At 47.9% G+C, this 20,314-nt stretch overlaps 1 protein-coding gene across 2 annotated transcripts in view; it reads right to left on the reverse strand.

The window, feature by feature from the left end:
* Positions 1–12,401: 12,401 nt before the first annotated feature.
* Positions 12,402–20,314, reverse strand: part of LOC138452926 (uncharacterized protein KIAA1958-like) — a 523,224-nt gene continuing 515,311 nt past the window's right edge. For both annotated transcript variants that reach the window (XM_069605281.1, XM_069605283.1), the window contains one exon: positions 12,402–14,057. In XM_069605281.1, the coding sequence (XP_069461382.1) occupies positions 12,628–14,057 (1,430 nt within the window). In that variant the 3' untranslated portion in view covers positions 12,402–12,627. The remainder of the gene's footprint in view (positions 14,058–20,314) is intronic.

Here is a 20,314-nt window from a genome sequence, read left to right on the forward strand (position 1 = left end):
TGGGGCTTTCTACGACACTATTTTGTGGCGCATGCTTTGATTGCTATTTTGGTGAAGCCTAAGGGTGCATTGATATTGCATAGAACTTCTGCATATGAGGGGATTATATTGAATCCAGCAAATAAAATAGATGTAAAATAGTGAACCCTGCCATGTTTGTAGCTGAGCCTGTGACAGAGGTTGAGCATGTGCATGATTGCGCAAACTACAAAGAATTCTACAACGACATCCAGTGCGTAAAGGAAAATGCATTAGTGGGGGGAGATTCTCTTTATTGATGGTTCTTGGAAAATCAATCAAACTAGTGGGGAAAGGCATTCTGGTGCAGCTGTGGTGAGACATAGAGCAAATGGTGAATTTGAGGTTGTAGTAAGTGCATGTAGTAAGTGCAAGACTACCGTCTCACTTTTCGGTGCAAACAGCAGAATTGGTAGCACTCGAAAATCATGCAGGACAGGAAGTGATGGTGTACAGTGACTCCGCCTATGTGCCCATGTGACGTCAACCGTGCACACATGATTGGTATGTTAGAAAAGAAGGGGCTACCTCCGAGTGGATGGCACTCCAGTGCAGCATGCAGCGTTATTGGACAGGCTTATTAAGTCACTACAGCTCCCAGTAGCCATAGTGATAGTTAAATTCGCAGCACATACTAAACAAACTGACTTTATTTCTCGCAGGTACGATGCTGCAGACCTAGAGGCCAAAAGAGTTGCATACTCGCCAGATATTTCAAGTTTTGATACTCCAGATGTAAAGGAAAAAGTAGTCACGACTATGGTAGTAAATTAAGGGTTTAATAATTTACCAAGAGCTCAGTTAATGGAGATTCAAGGCAGTGCACTGCAAGAAGAGCAAGAGCTATGGAAACGAAGGGGGTGTTCTTTATCCCACTCCGAAGAATTATGGTAGCAAAGCAGCACTGGAAAGCCGGTGATGCAAGTAGCATTGTGAAAGTTAGCGCTTGAAAAGCTGTACGACCCTGCGCATGTAACTAGGAAAAGCCTTGCAGCAACTATTGCGGAGGACTGGTTCGTACCAAACCTGTTAGAACATGTTGCATTTTATGTAGTAAATTGCATTGTATGAGTGATTCCTCGACCGAATAGCAGTAGTGCAAACTCAGTTCTTGAGCCGCAGGAATCTTTTGAAAATGGAACTTTAGAAAATTGATTGACATGCTGTTGATATGTTTGAGCGACAACATCTAATCACACCACACAATTGTTTAGTTGAACTTATGGTTTAGACAAACGATGATGCCCATAGGATCCTTATCACTGTTTTCATATTTGCTTCTGGAGCTTATCTTGCTATTGTTGGGCATAGTGTCAACATACCTACTTTTCTGCATGATCCTAAAAATGGCCCTGCAATGAGGAGGTTACTTCTGGCAATAGTTGAGCAGATCCTGCAACTACCTGATTAACCACAATTGCCTGATTAAAAAGGTTTTTTTCTTCCTTAAAGTAGTAGACAGGCATAATGAGGAACATTGAACATGGTACAGTTTTGGAAAGTGAGCAAGCCCAACGACGTGTGGAGAATAGAAAATGGTGGGGATTCATGTATTGGTATATAATGTATGCATGCTCAGCATTCATCCTGGTTTTCTTGATTGTTTTAATCCATACTGTTTACTTCATTGGTCCAAGCAAGTTAGAAATCCCTTTGATTCTTCCCACTCCAGTGACTCACGCAGAATTGTTCATTACTGAAAAACCGAGACCATTTGTGATTTTCCCCATACCAGTGCTCATGTAAAGTTGTCTATTGCTAAAGCGAATGTACTGATGATCGCCCCTGTAGGGAGGACAATTAGTGATATTCTTCTTGAGTATTATGCAAGCACTCACTTTGAGAGAGAGAGACACAAGTGAAGTACAAGGGAAGATGATTATATATTAAATAATTATCTAGACAGCATAGCACATATGGGTAATAACATGTGGTATCAGCACATGAAAAAGGTGGGAGAAAGAACGTCCAAGGAGAGTTGTTATGTTTGTGCTCTCATAACTTATGCTAAGGGGACTTCTAAGATATTCATAGCTGTAGAAGTTGCAGTCCAACAAGCTCATTGCCTGACACACCTTGCACTCTGCCAGACGAGAGGTCAATACCTGGGTCGAACAGCATCCTTGGTATGGGTAACTGAGAAGACAGCTCCAAGAGAAGATGACTATGTGCATGATTTAAAGACAAGAGGGAAATCAGAGACAAGAAATCAAGTGATAAGATATGAACAGCCTGGAATAAATGGAGCAGAAGAGAAGAAAACAAAATGCTCAATTGTCAAGGAAAGAAACATGAAGAAATACAAAGATGCAAGGAGAGAGGACAGCTGCAAATCAAATGAACGGTGCTGACTCCAGAAGGCTGGGTGAAAGGCCTGATTGTATGTAACACATTAGCACTAACAGGCTACTATGAACAAGTCATAGATACTGCAGAAAATGAATGCAAGCATTATTGGGCGAAAATTGTGAAATTGATGACTTGGGTCGATGATAAAGGAGGAGCTTTTCAGATAGTACTTCTAGCTGGTACATCCTTGTGTTTGAAAAATGATGGCACAGGGAAAGGTTGGAATGAATCAGCAGTGTGGACACATTTTCGATGTACCAGGAATTAAGGATGGAACAGTGGTGTTAAAGGACCACTACTGGGCCTGTAGACCCAGGGTTTAAATGAAGTTGCCTAAAGATTGGGGAGGGCTGTGTTCCATAGTACTTATTCACGTTCCAGCAATGGTGATTCCGAAGCGTTCCAGCATTGGTGATTCCGAAGAGTGACCTGAACAATGGAGAGTTTCCAAAAGCAGATGCTCACATGAGGAAGAGGAGTTCAGTTGGATTTCTCAATTGAACAGAATGGGAGAATTACTTTTCAGCTAAGTCCATAGAAGTCTTCAATTCTATTCCGTATGAACACAGGTTGTTCAGTCAGACTGCTGCAATATTTACGACTATCTTTATGCCAGGGATCCAGACGATAGCAAATCCAAAGTGGTTGCAAATCTCTCGCTGGGAGCTCCTACAGACAATCAACACTACAATAAAGGGATTCAAAGCTATCAAGGAAGAATTGAGAGCCATAAGACTGATGACCCTTCAGAACAGATATGTCCAGGCCATGATTACGGCAATGGATGGAGGTGTTTGTGCCAAAATCAGGGAATCGGGTTGCACATTCATACCTTCTCACGATGACGAGAATGGGACCTTGACAGAGGCCATAATGTTGCTAACGAACTTGCACATCAGGGTGGAAGATGAGACAGAAGATATTGTAGATGACAGCTGGTTTGCATCAATCTTCTCATGGGTTCCATAATGGATGGCTGTGGAGTCATGCCTCGGGTGGTGCCGCGGCGTGCACTCAGCCCGCACGAGTCCGGAGACGGTGGACTCCCTGGCGGCATGCCCGCCCTCCTATCCATGCCCGCCCTTCCCGTTGTAGCAAGGAAAGGGGAAGCCGCCGCAGACAGCCGCGCTGCTGGCGGCCGCGGCGATGCTGCGGAAGGAGCTGCTATAGACAGCCGCGGCGAAGCCGCGAGAGAAGCCTCTGTGGACAGCTGCGGCAGGCCCGCGGAGCACTCACCTGGGTTCCACCCCGGCCCGGGGAACGGGGAGCCATGCTCGCGGTGGTGCCGGGACGCGGGAGAGCAGCGACCGGATCGCCGCCCCCGTGCTCCTTCTGATGGTGCCAGGACTACATGTGGCTGGAGAAGGATGGCCATCGTCCGGATGCGTCCTTACACCATGCGGCCACGGCCGCATGGCCAACGTGAACCCTCACCACCTCAAGGGAAACAGGAATGGCGACAGTCCGGGGCGGCAACCATTAAAGGAAGCGGGACAACGTCCCAGGAACCAATGAGAAGGGGGTTAGCCCAGGCTCCCAGTGATTGGAGGGGGTTTGAAACCTCCTGTTATAATAAAAGGGCGCCAAACCAAACTAATGGGTTGCTCTCATTCCACAGGACACGGAGAAAGGAGAGAGGGGAGAACCAGAGTGGTGGGCCTATCCGGACACCTCAAGATAAGACCAGACCAGGACTAACGTCGTTATACTTTGGAAGACCAAGACACCGGTGAAGTTAACCGGGAGGACTTGATAGTAATTCCCTTAAGCATAACCCTATCCTTCAACCACTGATTAAATCATTGTTTCAGCATCCATCTGTCTCCGAGCTTAATTCCACACTGGCGACGAAGGTGGGATTTCTGACAGCGCTATGGAGGCATTGATAAAGACCCTGACCGAGGGTCAACAGCAATTGCAACAGATGGTGCAGCTGCAGTCACAACAAGCAGCTGCGGATCGGCAAGCCTTTCAATAGGCCATCCAGCTGCAGGGTACTATACAGACCACTGCGCAGGACAAACAGCATGAGACCATAACCCGTCTCACGGATGCAGTAGCCAATACGAGAAACCAACCACTGGTGCCCTCGGCCCTCCTGCAGAAGTATAGGGACGGGGAGGACCCTGCCTTTTTCTTTACCAGTTTCGAACGCATAGCCAGGAACGCGCAATGGCCTCCGGACCGGTGGGGTCAGTATGTCGCCCCCCTTCTATCTGGGGTGATGCAGGGTGCCTACCAGGCGGTAAACCCCAACGGCAATACGCTGTACGGAGAGATCAAGGCCGCAGTGCTAGACCGTTTAGGCCTGGACGATGAAGCCTACCGGATCCAGCTAAGGGAAGCCAGACTCAGGGCTGGGGAAAGCCCACGCCAGCTGTATTATAGGATAAAAGACCTAGCCGAGAAGTGGTTGCTGGCTCCAAACCCCGCTAACCAACCCCTGCTCGATAAAATCATACTGGAACAGTTCATAGAAGCCATGCCCGGGCAAATGCAGAAATGGGTCAGGCAGCACCATCGGCCCACCCTAACCGAAGCAGTGGACATTGCGTCGGCATATCAGAAGGCAGGTCTCTTCCGGCTACCACCCACAGGAGTATCAGCCCGCATTGCCATCCCGGTTTCCGACCCCCATGTGATTAGGGGTAGCCGAGTCCTACCCATAAGATGGAAACCCTCAGACGAGAACACCAGGAGACCACAGGACAAGAGACCAGGAAGCGAAGAGAAGGCCCCAATGGCGACACCTGGTTACAAGCAACCGCAGTGTTATGAGTGCAACGAGTGGGGCCACATAGCCCGGTTTTGTCCCAGGAGAAGACCGGTTGAACCCATGGACATCGGTTACCTGAACCCAATAGACGAGGAGGGCGTCCTGGGACCCTATGTGGTGGACATTCGTGTTGACGGCCGACCATCACGTGCACTCTTGGACAGCGGCAGCAGGCAGACGGCCATATCACCAACCGTGAGTAACTCTCCCTGCTTATCTAACGTAACGGTACCTATCCGATGCATTCACGGGGACACCAAGTGTTACCCAATGAAGGATGTAGTGATTGAATTAAATGAAACCTCCACTCCCTTGAGGGTTGCCGTCCCACCTTGTCTCCCCACCCCGGTGGTAATTGGGACTGACCTTCCCCACTTCAAACAGACCTTAAGGGACCTAATGGAAGAGAAGTACCCACCCGAATCCGATGTTACGGGAACGGACCTTGTTTCCCGGGAACCCCTACCAGGGCGAAAGAGGCGGACCCGGATGGCATGGTGTCAGGCCAGTTATATGACCCGACCCATCGATTGGAAGCTTGAAGATAACAAGGACACCATAAGGGGGAGACCCTAACCGACCCGACCCTACGTGTGGCCAGGGGAAGGGGAACCCAACCTAGCCAGTGGCCCAGGGTTCCTTCTACGCCATGGTCTCCTATACCGGAGGTATAAGGGTGACGATGACGCCGTAAAAGAACAATTAGTGTTACCGAAGAGTCACCGTCTCATAGTACTACAACTGGCCCACAACCATCCCTGTGGGGGTCACATGGCCTCCCTTAAGACCCAACAAAATCTTCTAAAGAGGTTTTACTGGCCCGGCATTTACGGGGAGGTAGCCCAACATTGCAAGAATTGTCCCACCTGCCAGCTTACCAGCAGGGTACTACCCGCCAAGGCACCACTACAGAAAATGCCCCTCATTTCGATCCCATTCCAGAGGATCGGCATGGACATAGTGGAACCCCTGGAACCAGCCAGCCGCGGTTATAAATACTTATTGGTCGTAGTCAACTACGCCACCCGCTACCCCGAGGCCTTTCCCCTAAAGGGAACATCGGCCTGGGTATTGTGCGACCAACTAATCCCGTTCTTTGCCCGAGTGGGGATACCCTCCGAGATAATCACCGACCAGGGCACTAATTTCATGTCAACCCTCCTAAAACAAATATGTGGACAGCTTCAGATCAAACAATTGAGAACCTCAGTATACCATCCCCAAACTGATGGGCTGGTAGAACGATATAACCAGACAATCAAAAAAATGCTAAGAAGGGTGACGGGACCAACCAAGAAAAACTGGGATCGGGCGATCCCCCTGGTGTTAATGGTGTTAAGAGACACCCCCCAGTCTTCTACCGGTTTTTCTCCCTTCGAGCTCTTGTTTGGGAGACAACCTCGGACGATACTGGACCTGGTTAAGGAGGAGTGGGAATCCACGGAAGAGGTGTCCTTAACCGAGTATACAGAGGAATTAAAGGAACACCTAACCGCATTACGTACACTGGCCCAGATCAACCTTGGACATGCCCAAACAACTCAAGAAAGAAATTAAAACAAGGGGAGCCGGATGAGAACCTTCAGCCCAGGGGCCCAGGTATTGGTACTCCTGCCTACAAGCTCTTAGCCAGATGGAGAGGGCCCTACAAGATCATTGATGTGCTAAGCCCAGTGACCTACCGGGTACAACAACCCGATCAACTTACCCCAGAAAAGGTCTATCACATCAACCTTCTAAAAAAATGGAACAAGCCTCTTCTGGACGCCTTTGTGAGCATCGAGGAACCCGAATCGGAAGGAATCCTGAACACCGTTCCCAATACCCTGGATGCAGTCAACTGGGGAAACACCCTTTCCCCCGAAATGAAGACGGACATTAGGAACAGGCTGTTCCCCTATGCTGACGCCTTTTCCTCCTTACCTGGACGAACCAACGTGCTTGAGCATGTAATCAAAACGGACCCCGGACCACCCGTGAGGCTTAGACCGTACCGGATACCCGAAGCCAGGCGGAACATCATCAAATCCGAGGTGGATGAAATGTTACGTTTGGATATCATCGAGCCGTCTGTCAGCGTTTGGTCGTCCCTCATAGTGCTCGTTCCTAAACCGGACGGTTCGGTCCGTTTCTGTATGGACTACAGACAATTGAATGCGGTGTCCCGATACGAAGCCTATCCAATGCCTCGGATGGACGAACTACTGGAGGGCCTTGGAGCAGTCCATTTCTTAAGTACTCTGGATTTAACCAAGGGCTATTGGCAGATACCCCTACGCACCCAGGATAGGGAGAAAACTGCCTTTTCCACCCCACAAGGCTTATACCAATATAAGGTTCTACCCTTTGGACTCCATGGGGCCCCCGCCACATTCCAGAGGCTGATGGACATCATACTAAGACCGCATGCTGGATACGCTGCTGCTTACCTGGACGACATTGTCGTGTACAGCCAATCCTGGGGGTCGCATCTGGACCATCTGGAACTAGTAGTAGCTGATTTACAGAGGGCAGGGTTACATATCAACCCCAAGAAGACTACGATGGGAACCCACGAAACCAAATATCTTGGCTACATAGTGGGTGGGGGAGTGCTTAAACCTCAGTTGTCCAAAACCCAGGCTATACGCGATATACTGACTCCCACCAACAGGAAACAAATACGAGCATTCCTGGGGTTGATCGGGTATTACCGGAGATTCATCCCTGACTTCTCCTCGGTGGCCGCACCTTTGACAGACGCGTTAAGGCTCAAGGGAGATCCCAATCTGACCAACAACCCAAGTGCCTTGAACGCCATAGCGGACCTGAAGCGACGGATCACGTCAAACCCGGTCCTCTGCTGTCCGGACTTCCAGAAACATTTCTTTTTACAGACAGACGCCTCCAACCAGGGCCTAAGGGCTGTACTGTCGCAGGAGACCGGAGGGGATCTGCAACCGGTGTGCTTCATCAGTCAGAAGCTGTTGCCCCACGAGGTGGCTTACTCGACCATTGAGAAGGAGTGCTTGGCCATCAAGTGGGTCGTTGACTCACTCCGGTATTATCTGCTGGGTCGCCGGTTCACCCTGTATACAGACCATGCCCCCCTCCAGTGGCTGGCTCAGCATAAGGACACTAACCAGAGGGTTCTCCGCTGGTTTCTCTCCCTTCAGCCTTTCGACTTCATCACGTTGCACAGACCTGCCAGATTCCAGCTGGTGGCGGACTATCTGTCTAGATGCTCGCCCTGGCCCGAACGGCCTGGGATCGGGGTGGGGATGTGTGGAGTCATGCCTCGGGTGGTGCCGCGGCGTGCACTCAACCCGCACGAGTCCGGAGACGGTGGACTCCGTGGCGGCATGCCCGCCCTCCTATCCATGCCCGCCCTTCCCGTTGTAGCAAGGAAAGGGGAAGCCGCCGCGGACAGCCGCGCTGCTGGCGGCCGCGGCGATGCTGCGGAAGGAGCCGCTATAGACAGCTGCGGCGAAGCCGCGAGAGAAGCCTCTGTGGACAGCCGCGGCGGGCCCGCGGAGCACTCACCTGGGTTCCACCCCGGCCCGGGGAACGGGGAGCCGTGCTCGCTGTGGTGCCGGGACGCGGGAGAGCAGCGACCGGATCGCCGCCCCCGTGCTCCTTCTGATGGTGCCAGGACTACATGTGGCTGGAGAAGGATGGCCATCGTCCGGATGCGTCCTTACACCACGCGGCCCCGGCCGCATGGCCAACGTGAACCCTCACCACCTCAAGGGAAACGGGAATGGCGACAGCCCGGGGCGGCAACCTTTAAGGGAGGCGGGACAACGTCCCAGGAACCAATGAGAAGGGGGTTAGCCCAGGCTCCCAGTGATTGGAGGGGGTTTGAAACCTCCTGTTATGATAAAAGGGTGCCAAGCCAAACCAAACTAATGGGTTGCTCTCATTCCACAGGACACGGAGAAAGGAGAGAGGGGAGAACCAGAGTGGTGGGCCTATCCGGACACCTCAAGATAAGACCAGACCAGGGACTAACGTCGTTATACTTTGGAAGACCAAGACACCGGTGAAGTTAACCGGGAGGACTTGATAGTAATTCCCTTAAGCATAACCCTATCCTTCAACGACTGATTAAATCATTGTTTCAGCATCCACCTGTCTCCGAGCTTAATTCCACAATGGCGTATTTTCGAGTTTCATGAAGCACTACTAGTGATGATCATGTTCGGATTCTGTGTGATCAGAATAATAATTGCACAGTGTAAGAAGACAGCAAAGAAAGCAGTAGGAATGAAGGTCATGAATGACGCTGAGTCTGGGTTTGGATCCAAGGAGCTGACAGATGAAGAAATCAGAAAATATATAGAAGCAATCATTCCAGCACCTGAGGGAATTAAGTTTCTGTATCCGAGAAACCACAAGGAGTATGTGGGATGATGGATCTATTGCAGCCCGAATTGACAATGTAGCCACATGACGTGGAGTGCTGATAACCATGCAAAATCAGCAGGATCTCTGAAGGGAGTAATGAAGATGTGGACTCCAAAGAAGCACTTTTTCAGACAAGGATGTCTAGATGTGAAGACTGATGGGAGAGTGGTCGATGAATCAACCAGAGGGAGCAGTGTAGAGGAAATCCCGCACCTATTTTTCCTATATGTTGGAAGCGGGAAATTGCGACATGCACAACACCAGTAATGATACCTATTGCAAGAAGAATTCTCGAAACAAGGTATCCATTGAGAAAGCCCTATATGAGGTACCCACAGATAGAGGATGGTCTCTTAAGGGAGGTCCCTGAAGAAGTGTGAAGTGATGAATACAAGAGGTTGGTACCATCACAAGAAACAAGAGTGATGCACTAAGAAGGATGATCATGGGAGAGAACCTTATGAAAACTGAAGACAAGATAAAGAATTGAGTAACAATTGATGTGCGAAATGAAGATTGCATGTGCGAAGAACACTGAAGAAAATATATGAGTCGTTTCATAACTGTACAGATGCTATAATGCAAGTAGACTAAGTAATCATGAAGGCTGGCTATACGTAGGGAATAGCCTGCAGGCGGTGCCACCAATATATATATGTATAGAGTGTGGATGTTCGACGTCGCAACTTTAGTAAGCAAAGACCCGTGAAAGAGAAGGGCTGAACGTTTGGCGCAGCAGAAACACAGTTGGAAATCAAGGAAGGATCGAGAAGGCTGTCTGACCCAGTGTCAATGGTTGGGGCAGCCAAGAGCTGGTTATCTATTCAAGGAGATACAATGAATGCGAGAAGCAAGGGGAGCTCCTGTTAAGTTGCGATGGAAAAACTATGAATGCCAAGTTTTATTAATTTAATATCATTTAATGCGAGGGAAGGAGCTCAAATGCAGTCCTGTCACGTGGGATGGATGGAAATAGAAAATGGCCAAGCTACATCGAGACTGAAGATAAGAATGTGCTCACACTCCCTTCTATTCTCAGGCACAGTGATACTCTGCAAGGCCAAGCCCAAAGACAATTTGAATGGCAGACGGCATGAGTGATGATGGATGGTGGGCAAATTGGGTGGGGGGCAAGGTCAAGTCCATCCACAAGCACCTGGGGTACCAGCTTGCGTGCTGCTAGCGAGTCAAATGTTCCAGAAGGGTACAGGCGTGCCAACCAATTATAGAGGGCCATGTATAGAAGAGCCCTATAGTTTAAGAGCCAATGATGTGTTGTGTATCTAACAAATATTGAGGATGACTTGCACAAGCGGTGGGCATAAGTTGTCCACCTGACAATAGAGGCCCAATCATAAACCTATCCCATATAGAAAGTATACTTAGATGTTCCGCGTAGACCTATCATAATCCTACGTAAGTTTTCTCAGTTTGCCACGTAGTGTGACATCACTTATGACGAGTTTTTGCTATAAAAAGATGTTTTTTCATATGCTTCGAGATTATGCTGTGAGACGTCGGTTGATATCTGTTGTACTCCCGGTTTCAGACAAATAAAAATAAAACAGTTCTTGTTTGCCAACCTCCTGAGTCGGTCTGGTTATTGGTGTAAGAGCTATTCTGCATCCTCATCCATGTAATGACACGCTTCCTCATTTAAAAAGGACCTAACGGTTCATCATGAAGGAAAATAGCGGACTTGCTAATGTTGAATCATGCACTAAAAGCAAATGGGAAACTAAAATTGAATGAAGGACTCTGGCTGCAAAGTTTAAGTTAAGTCCGAGAAACTATTTGTTTGTTGAATATCAAACTGCTAAAAGGAGTACCAAATGTTTCTGGTTGCGTGACCTGTAATGGGTGGATCGTGTTGTCTGACAACTGCGCCAAGACCAGAGAACCTTTATAAGCTAACAAGGAAACCTACTATGGATGTATACAAGGGGTGGGGAAGGGAACCCTTAACTGTTAAGGGATTGTTGAAACATAGCTTAAAGATAAAGCTTCAAGATACTTTCTTTTGTGACATCTTTTGATATTGAAATTGGGGATGGAAAACCTGAGACTTGCTGCCATGAAACTGCATTGAACTTGTGTAAGGGTATCCTGACATTTAAAAAGGGGTGGAAGTATTTAAGCTCAAATCCAAGAGAAGACTACCTGAACATTGTGGTGAATTTGTTGATAATTGAGGAGGAGAAGCTGAAGAATAAGCATGAGCTGGAAATAGCTCAGAACTTTACTTTTGGGACACTATTTTATTTATGGTTGACATCCCTACACATTGTTTTTGATGTTACTTGGGAGGGCAAGCATAGGTTTTGGACACAGACTTTTAGGTTGAACTTACCAACACAGACTATCCTTTGTTTCTTTAGGTAGGGATATCCCACTTAAGCACAGGGCAAGCTAGGCCTTACACCATCCTGACATTTAAGTTAATAAAGGTATTTTCGTTACATTGAATCTGTTGTCTGTTTCTCCTTCTATGGTGCCAACCTCACAAAGCACAGACGCTCTTATGCAGAACAGCTTGGTAGGACCCACACCTACTGAAGAGCACACAGTGCCCATTTAAAAGACACTTTTAATATAAAAAAGCAAGCCATCTTCTCCTGCCACAGAACAGTGTAGTCAGCCAGGATGCCCCACAATGAGTCACTCTACACGACTGTAAATAAAATACAGCTGTGGAGCCGATGGCCACTCACTTGGACAATGCTAAAGGGAACATCTACCTGTATACAATGAATCATGACTATGTCCACCTGCCAAGGCAGAGGAACGAGAAAGTAAAGCACAGTGCAGTTCTAGGACTAAACCCAACAGGAGGTATAGGAAAATACATTATAGAAAAGGCAACTCCTCGCCATACAGTATTATTTTTTAATTTGAAAACAACAGAGGAACAATTTTTTAAATTACTTTTCACATAGAAGAAGATTCCAGCAAGGAGAGGGAGGGAAAACATCAGAATACCTGCCAACTCTGTAGTAAGATAAACTCCTAAATGGTCAACTAACAGTAAACACTCCATAGTAACGTCTGGGGAGTTACTCTGAATGTTGTCGCAAGAGTTAGTGCACTTCATTGCACTGTCACACTGTACCCAAAATGCGGCAGTGTACAAAATTGGGCAGGCGCAGTTCATTGCCCGAGGTGGAGGGCATGCCAATAGTCTCTGAGTTCTCAGCTGTGGTCCCTGCAAGAGTCAGGAGGTGGGACCAGGTTTTACGCTGCGTTTCTGTAGGTGCCCAGTAGGCTCTGACGGAAGAGTCTTTCTTGTGACCCGTCAGGGTCATGATTTCTCTGGTTTCGAGCCCGGCATCAGACAATATCTGGATGGAGGTTGCTCGTATGCTGTGATTAGTGTAGATGCGGCTTAGGTTGGCCTCTTTGCTCAGGGCAGACATCATTCCTCCCAATGTGTTCTTTCCCAGTGGTCGGTTTTCATACCAGATAGGCGTGGAGTCCAGCAGATATGATGGTATCCTCTTAGCCTTCAAGTAGAACGAGGAAGGGTTTGGTGGGAGCTTACTCAAGTACTTTTCAAGTGCTAAAACTGGACACTGTTCTTTGCGGCCTGAAGCATACATAATGCCCCTGTACTCCCTTGGATCGGCAAGGCTTTTTGTTTTCTCGTCAAATGCCAATGTGGCGTACTTGAAGCCTTGGGGGTCGGTCATTATTTTGAAAGCATTGGCTGGAAGCTCCCTTTGGCCTTTTCTGCCGCGCCTAGCAAAGTGGATCTGTATGTTGAACCACACAGTTCGGATAAGCCCCTCAGGAGTGCTGGTGTTTAGGACTTTGGAGTTTTTCAGTTTCTGCATGTCAATAGGCGAAATGGCAGGATGGCTTTCTGCTGCGTCCTTCCCTTCTTTTTTTAGTTTTTTCAGTGTTGCTAAAAAGACATTGTTGGCAGAGTTGAACTCAGAATCTCTCATGATGTTGAAATTGCGACTGTACGGTGGGTCATTGATGTGGCGGTTGATCCCAGCACGCATGCACACATAGCTAGACACTGAGTACTGCTGTGAGTCTGTCGTACGCACAGTGGCATAGAACTCACGGAGGATCAAAGCCAGGTCGCCCTTGCTCAGGTGCTCAAAGGCTTCTGGCTTGAACTGCTCCTTCAGCCATGATTTGAACACATTTACGGCCCAGTTTGTTTGCTGCCTCGTCTTCTTTTCATTCCGCTCTATTTCCAGTATGTCAATTTCACTGGCTCGGATTTCAGCGTGCCTCTGCTGACGCTGAGGTGATTCTTCCATGGCCAGAGCAGCAGTTGCCTCTTCCTTCTTAGGAGTGATTTGTGCTTCTACTGTTGTAATGCGGGGCAGAATGGGGCGCTCCATTCGTCGCCTTTTGAAAGCTGGGCCGCTGGTTGTGAATGTCAAAATCCGACGGGGGTAGATTGGAAGTTGCTCGCTCAGGGAGGAAGCACTGGTGACAAGTTTAGTTTTTTGCTTAAATTTCTCTGCAATGGAGGCCTGCTTTGCTGAAGAGGTTTGTGGCGGTGGTAATAAACCTGAATGGAAATAAGTGAAAAGAAATATTTGGCGATGAAAATCAAGAACAGGAAATAAATATACATGATGTGAAACACCCATTGAGCCTGCATGCAAATTAGACATTTAGTGAATTTTGTTGGAGGCTGTTTGTTGTTGACGCTTGCAGTCACCTATTTGTTAAAATTCATCTTTTACTAATCATTCAGAATGGTGACCCAGTGGCCTGAATGCTCGACTGTAAGTACTTACCAGCCAGTTTACTCATTGTTTTGCCGCTTTACACAGCCCCACAATTCAAACTCCACTGTCAGGCAAGGGCACCATGATAGACATGCTTAGACAGTCAATGGCACTGACTGAACATTCCAGGACCCACTCCAGCCCTAAAACATACACCGGAAGGATTGTTGCGCCCCAACCTAAAATACTCACCCACATTCATAAAACAATCCACAAGAAATGCCCAGAAGACAATGGGAAAGGCTAGAGGCAGCTGTGGGATCATGCTGATCCGAACCAAAGGGTGTCTAGCGGTGCACCGCGCAAGCCTCAAAGTGATAACTCTGGAGATCAAAATGTATCTCTTCATCATCAAAGGCCTTAAGCATGCACAGAAGACCTACACATCTGAAATGGCTTGCTTCCAAATAATCTTAGATATCAGTGAACGCAAGGTGACTTCCATGAACCGCTTCAAAAATAGGTTTCTTTGCATAGACCTTTCTATTTCTATTGTTACGGACATTCTCCATGACAGGCTACAATGAAAACGTTATGTTATTGTATGGTACGGTATTGTTTATTTGTAAAGCGCCTATACACAAAGCAAGTGTTTCAAAGCGCTCAAGGAGGGAGGGAACAAGGGGAAAAAACAACAGTCATTCAGAGCCCTTGAATTTCTGAACGATACAAGTCTGCATGGGCAGAGTGGGTGCATGGAACAAGTGCATATAATACAATTAACAGTGTAGATAACAGCAAATAGGTCTGATGACGATTCTGCAGTTTTTCCAAGTACATTGAGGTGCCACCATGCAAGCAGGGGAGACAAGGGAAAAACAGACAATCTACAAGGCATGGTGCATTCAGATCGTGCAAGTGCGCAGACAGGTGCAGGAGAGGACCAAGTGCGCCCAGTCAGTCAGAAGCTGGGGTAAGTGCTGAGAGATGCCACTTTCATGGGTCATTGACCAAGTGCAGCAACAATGCTGACCCATCCTGACTAGACCTCCACTATCAATCTGTATATACATTTTAAGTAACAATACCACTGTTTCATTGTATTCCTATGTTATATTATAAATATGTACTTACCCACTGTGTGTAACTACACAGTGATACCTCTGGATTTGGCCGTATAACAAATGTAATAAATATTATAATAATAATATAAATATAATATTAATATATAATAATGAGACAAGTGCAAGGCGCGGAGGCAAGTGCGAGAGGACTGGCGAGGTTGCCAGTGACCTGTGAGACTGAGCTATGCCAGACAGCCAGTCAGCAGGCTGCGTGGCAAGGAGGGAGAGAGGGATAGAGCAGAGTGAACAGTTAGCAGGGTAGAGGGAGAGAGAAGGAATAGGAGAAGAGGAATGTCTTAAGGAGTTTCCAGAACTTAAAGAGATCAGGCTCAAGACAGAGTGCGGCAGGGAGGCTATTCCAGAGGGAGGCCCCTGCAGAGGATAAAGATCTCCCTCCAAATCTCTACTTGTGGTGTGGTGCCAGTCTGAAGCAAAGTCTATATAAGCATGTTGCGCCCAGGCAGGGCCTTGTGTGCACTACTAGGTGTTTAGTAGGTGAGGGAGGTGTGGTGTGGAGAGCATAATAGGTGTACTGTAGCACTGTAGTAGTTACAGGTGTGGTCAGAATGGAGCTTCTGACAGGCGGCATGGTGGTAGAGGTTATTGTGATTGGGTGACGGGGTAGCAGAGCAGGGGGCAGGGCTGTTTTTGCATGGAAGAGTGACATGTTTGGGTATATGAGTATTAGTAGACGGCTTGGTGTGAGATTTCTAGTGGTTTAGTATAGCCACTCGCCTTTCCTGGTGCATCGGGGAGCAACTCCATTCCAGAGTGGGCAGGAAAGGTGAGGGAGGTGGCAGGGAGTTGTTCAGCGGGTAGTTGGATATGGTGACTTTGGGTGCTGCAAGGCTGTGGTTTTATATGGGACGGTATGGGCATGATGGGGCGTGATGTGGCGTGAGAAAAATTAAGGGCCTTACAAACGTCCTCGTCAGTGCAGAGGAAGTCAGAACAGGGTGGAGGGGCCACAGGCATCATATTGCTTACATTAAAGGCTTTATGTACATCACACCTAGCGTTAGCAGTGCATGGAGGGTCAGCATAGGGCAGGGGGACCACGGGCATCGAACTGCATACAGTAGAGGGTTTAGGTACATCACGTATAGCATTAGCAGTGCGCAGAGGGTCACTGAAGGGCAGGGGGGGCCACAGGCATCACATTTCGTACATTAGAATGGAGAAAAATGTTGCAGGTAAATTTAGCCGAATGGTTGGTGCCAGAGCAGGACCAAGGGGCATCCGGTCATCTGGCGAGGGTACTGGAGGCTCTAGTTACATTCCAAGTAGCATTAGCCTTATCGCGTAGTTCAGATTGGGCCTGGGGGGCCGGATGCATGGTGTGGCAAGCACCATAGTTCTTAGTGGGGCGGTGGGGGCAGTCTGAGGGAAGCTTGTGATGAGATGTTGCAGTCCCATCTGGGGTCGCCAAAGTTGGTGAGTGGGCCGCGGCAACAGGAGGCCAAGTGTATGGCAATGAGCAAACATAGTTAGCAGCTCTGGGATGATGGGTGCTGTGCGGTCTAGGTGGGGGTGGCATGTGGCAAGGTGCGTAACCTTCCTCGGCTGGGGAGGCAGGAGGTTGGTATGTGGTGCGAGGGGATCAGCCATCAAGCCGGGCTGGATCGTGGGCTGTGTTGAGTAAATGTCGGGTGGTAGCCTCGACGAGGCAGGTGGTAGGTGGAGATGGCGGAGGTCCAAGCAAGCATTGCTCATGGCTGGCGGCACATCAGGCGCACAGGCTTTTTGTGAAGTGCAGGTGCGCCTCTTAGCTGGGAGCGTAAGTGAGATCCACAGTGACTGCCGGTTAGATGAGTTGGGGAAGTGCCTCACTGCGTTCTGTGGGATACCGTAGAACATCAGTAAAACGGTAGGGAAGGCAGACAAGGGTAGGACCTGGAAAGACAGGGGCATTAGACCCAGGCCTTTGGTCTGGGGTCAGCTTCGCCTCCTGGCTCAGCCGTGCTTCTGGATTTGCTGGGGGCATTGGCCAATCATCTTGTCCAGGGAGGCCAGGTGCATCAGGAGGCAATTCCGGGCTGGCAGGAAGGCATGATACAGCGGTGGTGGCTATCTTATCATTTGTTTATAAACCACTCGTACTCAATGTAGCAGACAAAGAGAATGTTGGTGCCTGGATGTCGGAAGGCACATCCTGCTCCACCAGGAGCAGCGGAGGAAAGCTATGGTCGACCAGCCAGGCTTAGTCTAGAGGGACAAGGGCTGTAGTTGAGCACAAAGACCTTTGAGCACACTTAGGGTCAAGGGAACACTTACAATCTATCGTTATATCAAAATATGGTTATTTATTATATATACTAGGACAAGATTAAACTCAATGCAATTCTGGTAAGTAAAAACAGTTCACACAGATAGATATATCCAATCGATATGAGTTGTTGCAATACTCAGTTCAATAGTATACCTTTAGATTATAAACAGGTAAGTATAGAGTATCCTGAAGTTAGCAAATCATTCATCAACACAACATTTACTTAAATAGGAATGCTGGTAGGTAACAACCTTTAGGAAAGTCTTTTATTAAGAAGTCCAACACTATCTGATGAATGAGTGTCTCAGAAAAGTCAGATGGGAGCACTGGGTGACCAGTTACTCTTGCGCGGCAGAACAAAGGAACGCAGACACTGTCAAAGTTGCCAAATATCAGAATAAGCGTTTTAGTAACAAGTAAAATAACAAGATTCAAATAGTTCAGGGGGGCTAGGTAGGCCACCTGAAGGATTCAAGCTCCTAGGACAGATATCCTTAGACCAGGGAGAACACGGTTGGGTTGTCCACCCAAACGTGACTCCGAAGGAGCGAACAGCAAATCAACAACTGCCCAGGAAAGTACCCAGGAGCCAGACAGTGCCTTTTATGGTGAAGAACAACAATGTAACCGGCAGGTCCCCACGGGAAGATGACAGTGTTAGGACAGTTTTTCCGAAGTCCAACTAAGGGCTTAGGAAAACCCTTCAACTGAGGCAGTACAAGACTCCACTCTTAGTATAAGACTGTACCACCTAAGTTCATGGTATCGTAGACAGAGCAGCCAGGCTTATTTTACGAGGGAGAGAGGGCTGCAGGAAGGTACAAAGGACTTGTGGTATACCAAGGGTTTAACAGAAACACTTACAACCAGAAGTATTATTATTAGGCAAGATTGTGTGCAGTACCCTTTGGGAAACTACACCAACCTTGTTCTCCTTTGAATAGATTCAAACTAAAAAAAGCAAGGGGAAGTAGCTTCCCTGTAATGGCAGCACAGTACTAGAATGCCCTCCCGTCTTCCTTGAGAGCGGACCAACACTTCCCCAACTTCAGGCACAACACCCTAAACTGGCTCAGAGCCAATGACCATTGACCTTAGCCTTGCATCATGTTGCACATAAACTTTCAGTTATACTCTGCATTTTTGCTCTAACATTTGCTGTATATAACTAATGTAATATTCTGTATATCTTGCTATAATTTTTGCATATCCCGTTGTAACATTGTAAATAATGCCGAAATATATACCTGTAGCCTCCCTGTAAGTGTGTTCAGATACCCTTGGGTTTGGTGCGCCATATAAATTAATAAACAAAACCAACAAACCTTTGGATGGTAGTGTGGCTGAGCAGCCAGGCTTATCTCAAGAGGGGTCAATGTGAGCAGTAGGGTTCTTACACAGAGATTCACAGTGACAAGTACTGAAATAAACTCTTACACTCAAGGTTTCTTGATTAAACAAGTATTTATTTATTTAACAGTCAGTTGAATAAGCCTTCTTCAGGAGGGAGTAATATATATGTAACAACACACAACACAAAAATACACTTCAAAATAGACACTCTTAGTTTCTCTAAATCAGCAAGTACCCATTTGGGATGGCACACAGGAAGGTCTTACACCCTGAGGTGACTTAAATAACTAGGACACTGTGGACATTAATATATCAATGGTACATTTAGAGCAATATTGAATTTGGTGTCAAAGAAAGGGCTTGGAAATAAAACGGGGGTTAAAATTATTCTGAAGCAGGTAAATACTTTTGAACCTCCCAATGCAAAGTAAATTAACCCTTTCCTGGAGGAAGGTAAAGCAAAAAGTCAGAGGTAAGAAGAGTCATTCAGGGAGCCAGGACAGCCAATGTCAATTGAAAAAAAGTCTAGGTGAGCTGAAGCAGGTAAGTAAAAGTCTTGCACAATGTTTTAGAAGTCTTTGTAGAAAAATAGAATCACTGTAGGGCCACAAGTTTGAAGGCTTATGAGGGGTAGAGCTGCAAGCAACTCTGCAAAAGCAACCAACAGGGTAATTCATAGAATTTCGCAGAAAAGTGTCGCAAGCGGCTGGCGCAGAGTGTCCGCGTGCGATTGTCTGCGCCAGGCACGTGCGCTAAAACCGATTTCCGCGCACAGCGTATTCATGGATTTTAGGCTCCCAAACCAGCCGTGGCGCAGAGTATCGCAGCGACCCTGCAGCAGCGCCAGTAACGCCCCCAAGAACGCCCTCGCGCAAGGAAAAGCCATCAAAATCGCTAAATCATCGCAAAGGGCTGCGCTAACCCTGGACCAGTTTACAGGGCTGCCAAACAAGGAACGCAAAGCGGGTAACGTGCATATCAGGGGTACGCGTGAAGTTATACACGCGATTAGCCAGGGTACGTGTATTACAGGGGTACGCGTGAAGTTTTACACGCGATTAGCCAGGGCACGTGTATCACAGGGGTACGCGGGAATTATCACACGCGATTTGGCTGGGTACGTGTATTACAGGGGTACACGGGAAGTTTTACACGCGATTCGGCTGGGTACGTGTATTACAGGGGTGCGCGGGAATTCTCACATGCGATTTGGCCAGGTACGTGTATTACAGGGGTGCGCGGGAATTATCACATGCGATTTGGCTTGGTACGTGTATTACAGGGGTGTGTGGGAAGTTACACACGCGATTAGGCTGGGTGGGTCCTCACAGGTGTTCTCTGTACACCC

Source organism: Ambystoma mexicanum, chromosome 4p (assembly GCF_040938575.1).
Source record: "Ambystoma mexicanum isolate Mex_15411 chromosome 4p, UKY_AmexF1_1, whole genome shotgun sequence".
In the NCBI taxonomy this organism is placed as follows: Eukaryota; Metazoa; Chordata; class Amphibia; order Caudata; family Ambystomatidae; genus Ambystoma; species Ambystoma mexicanum.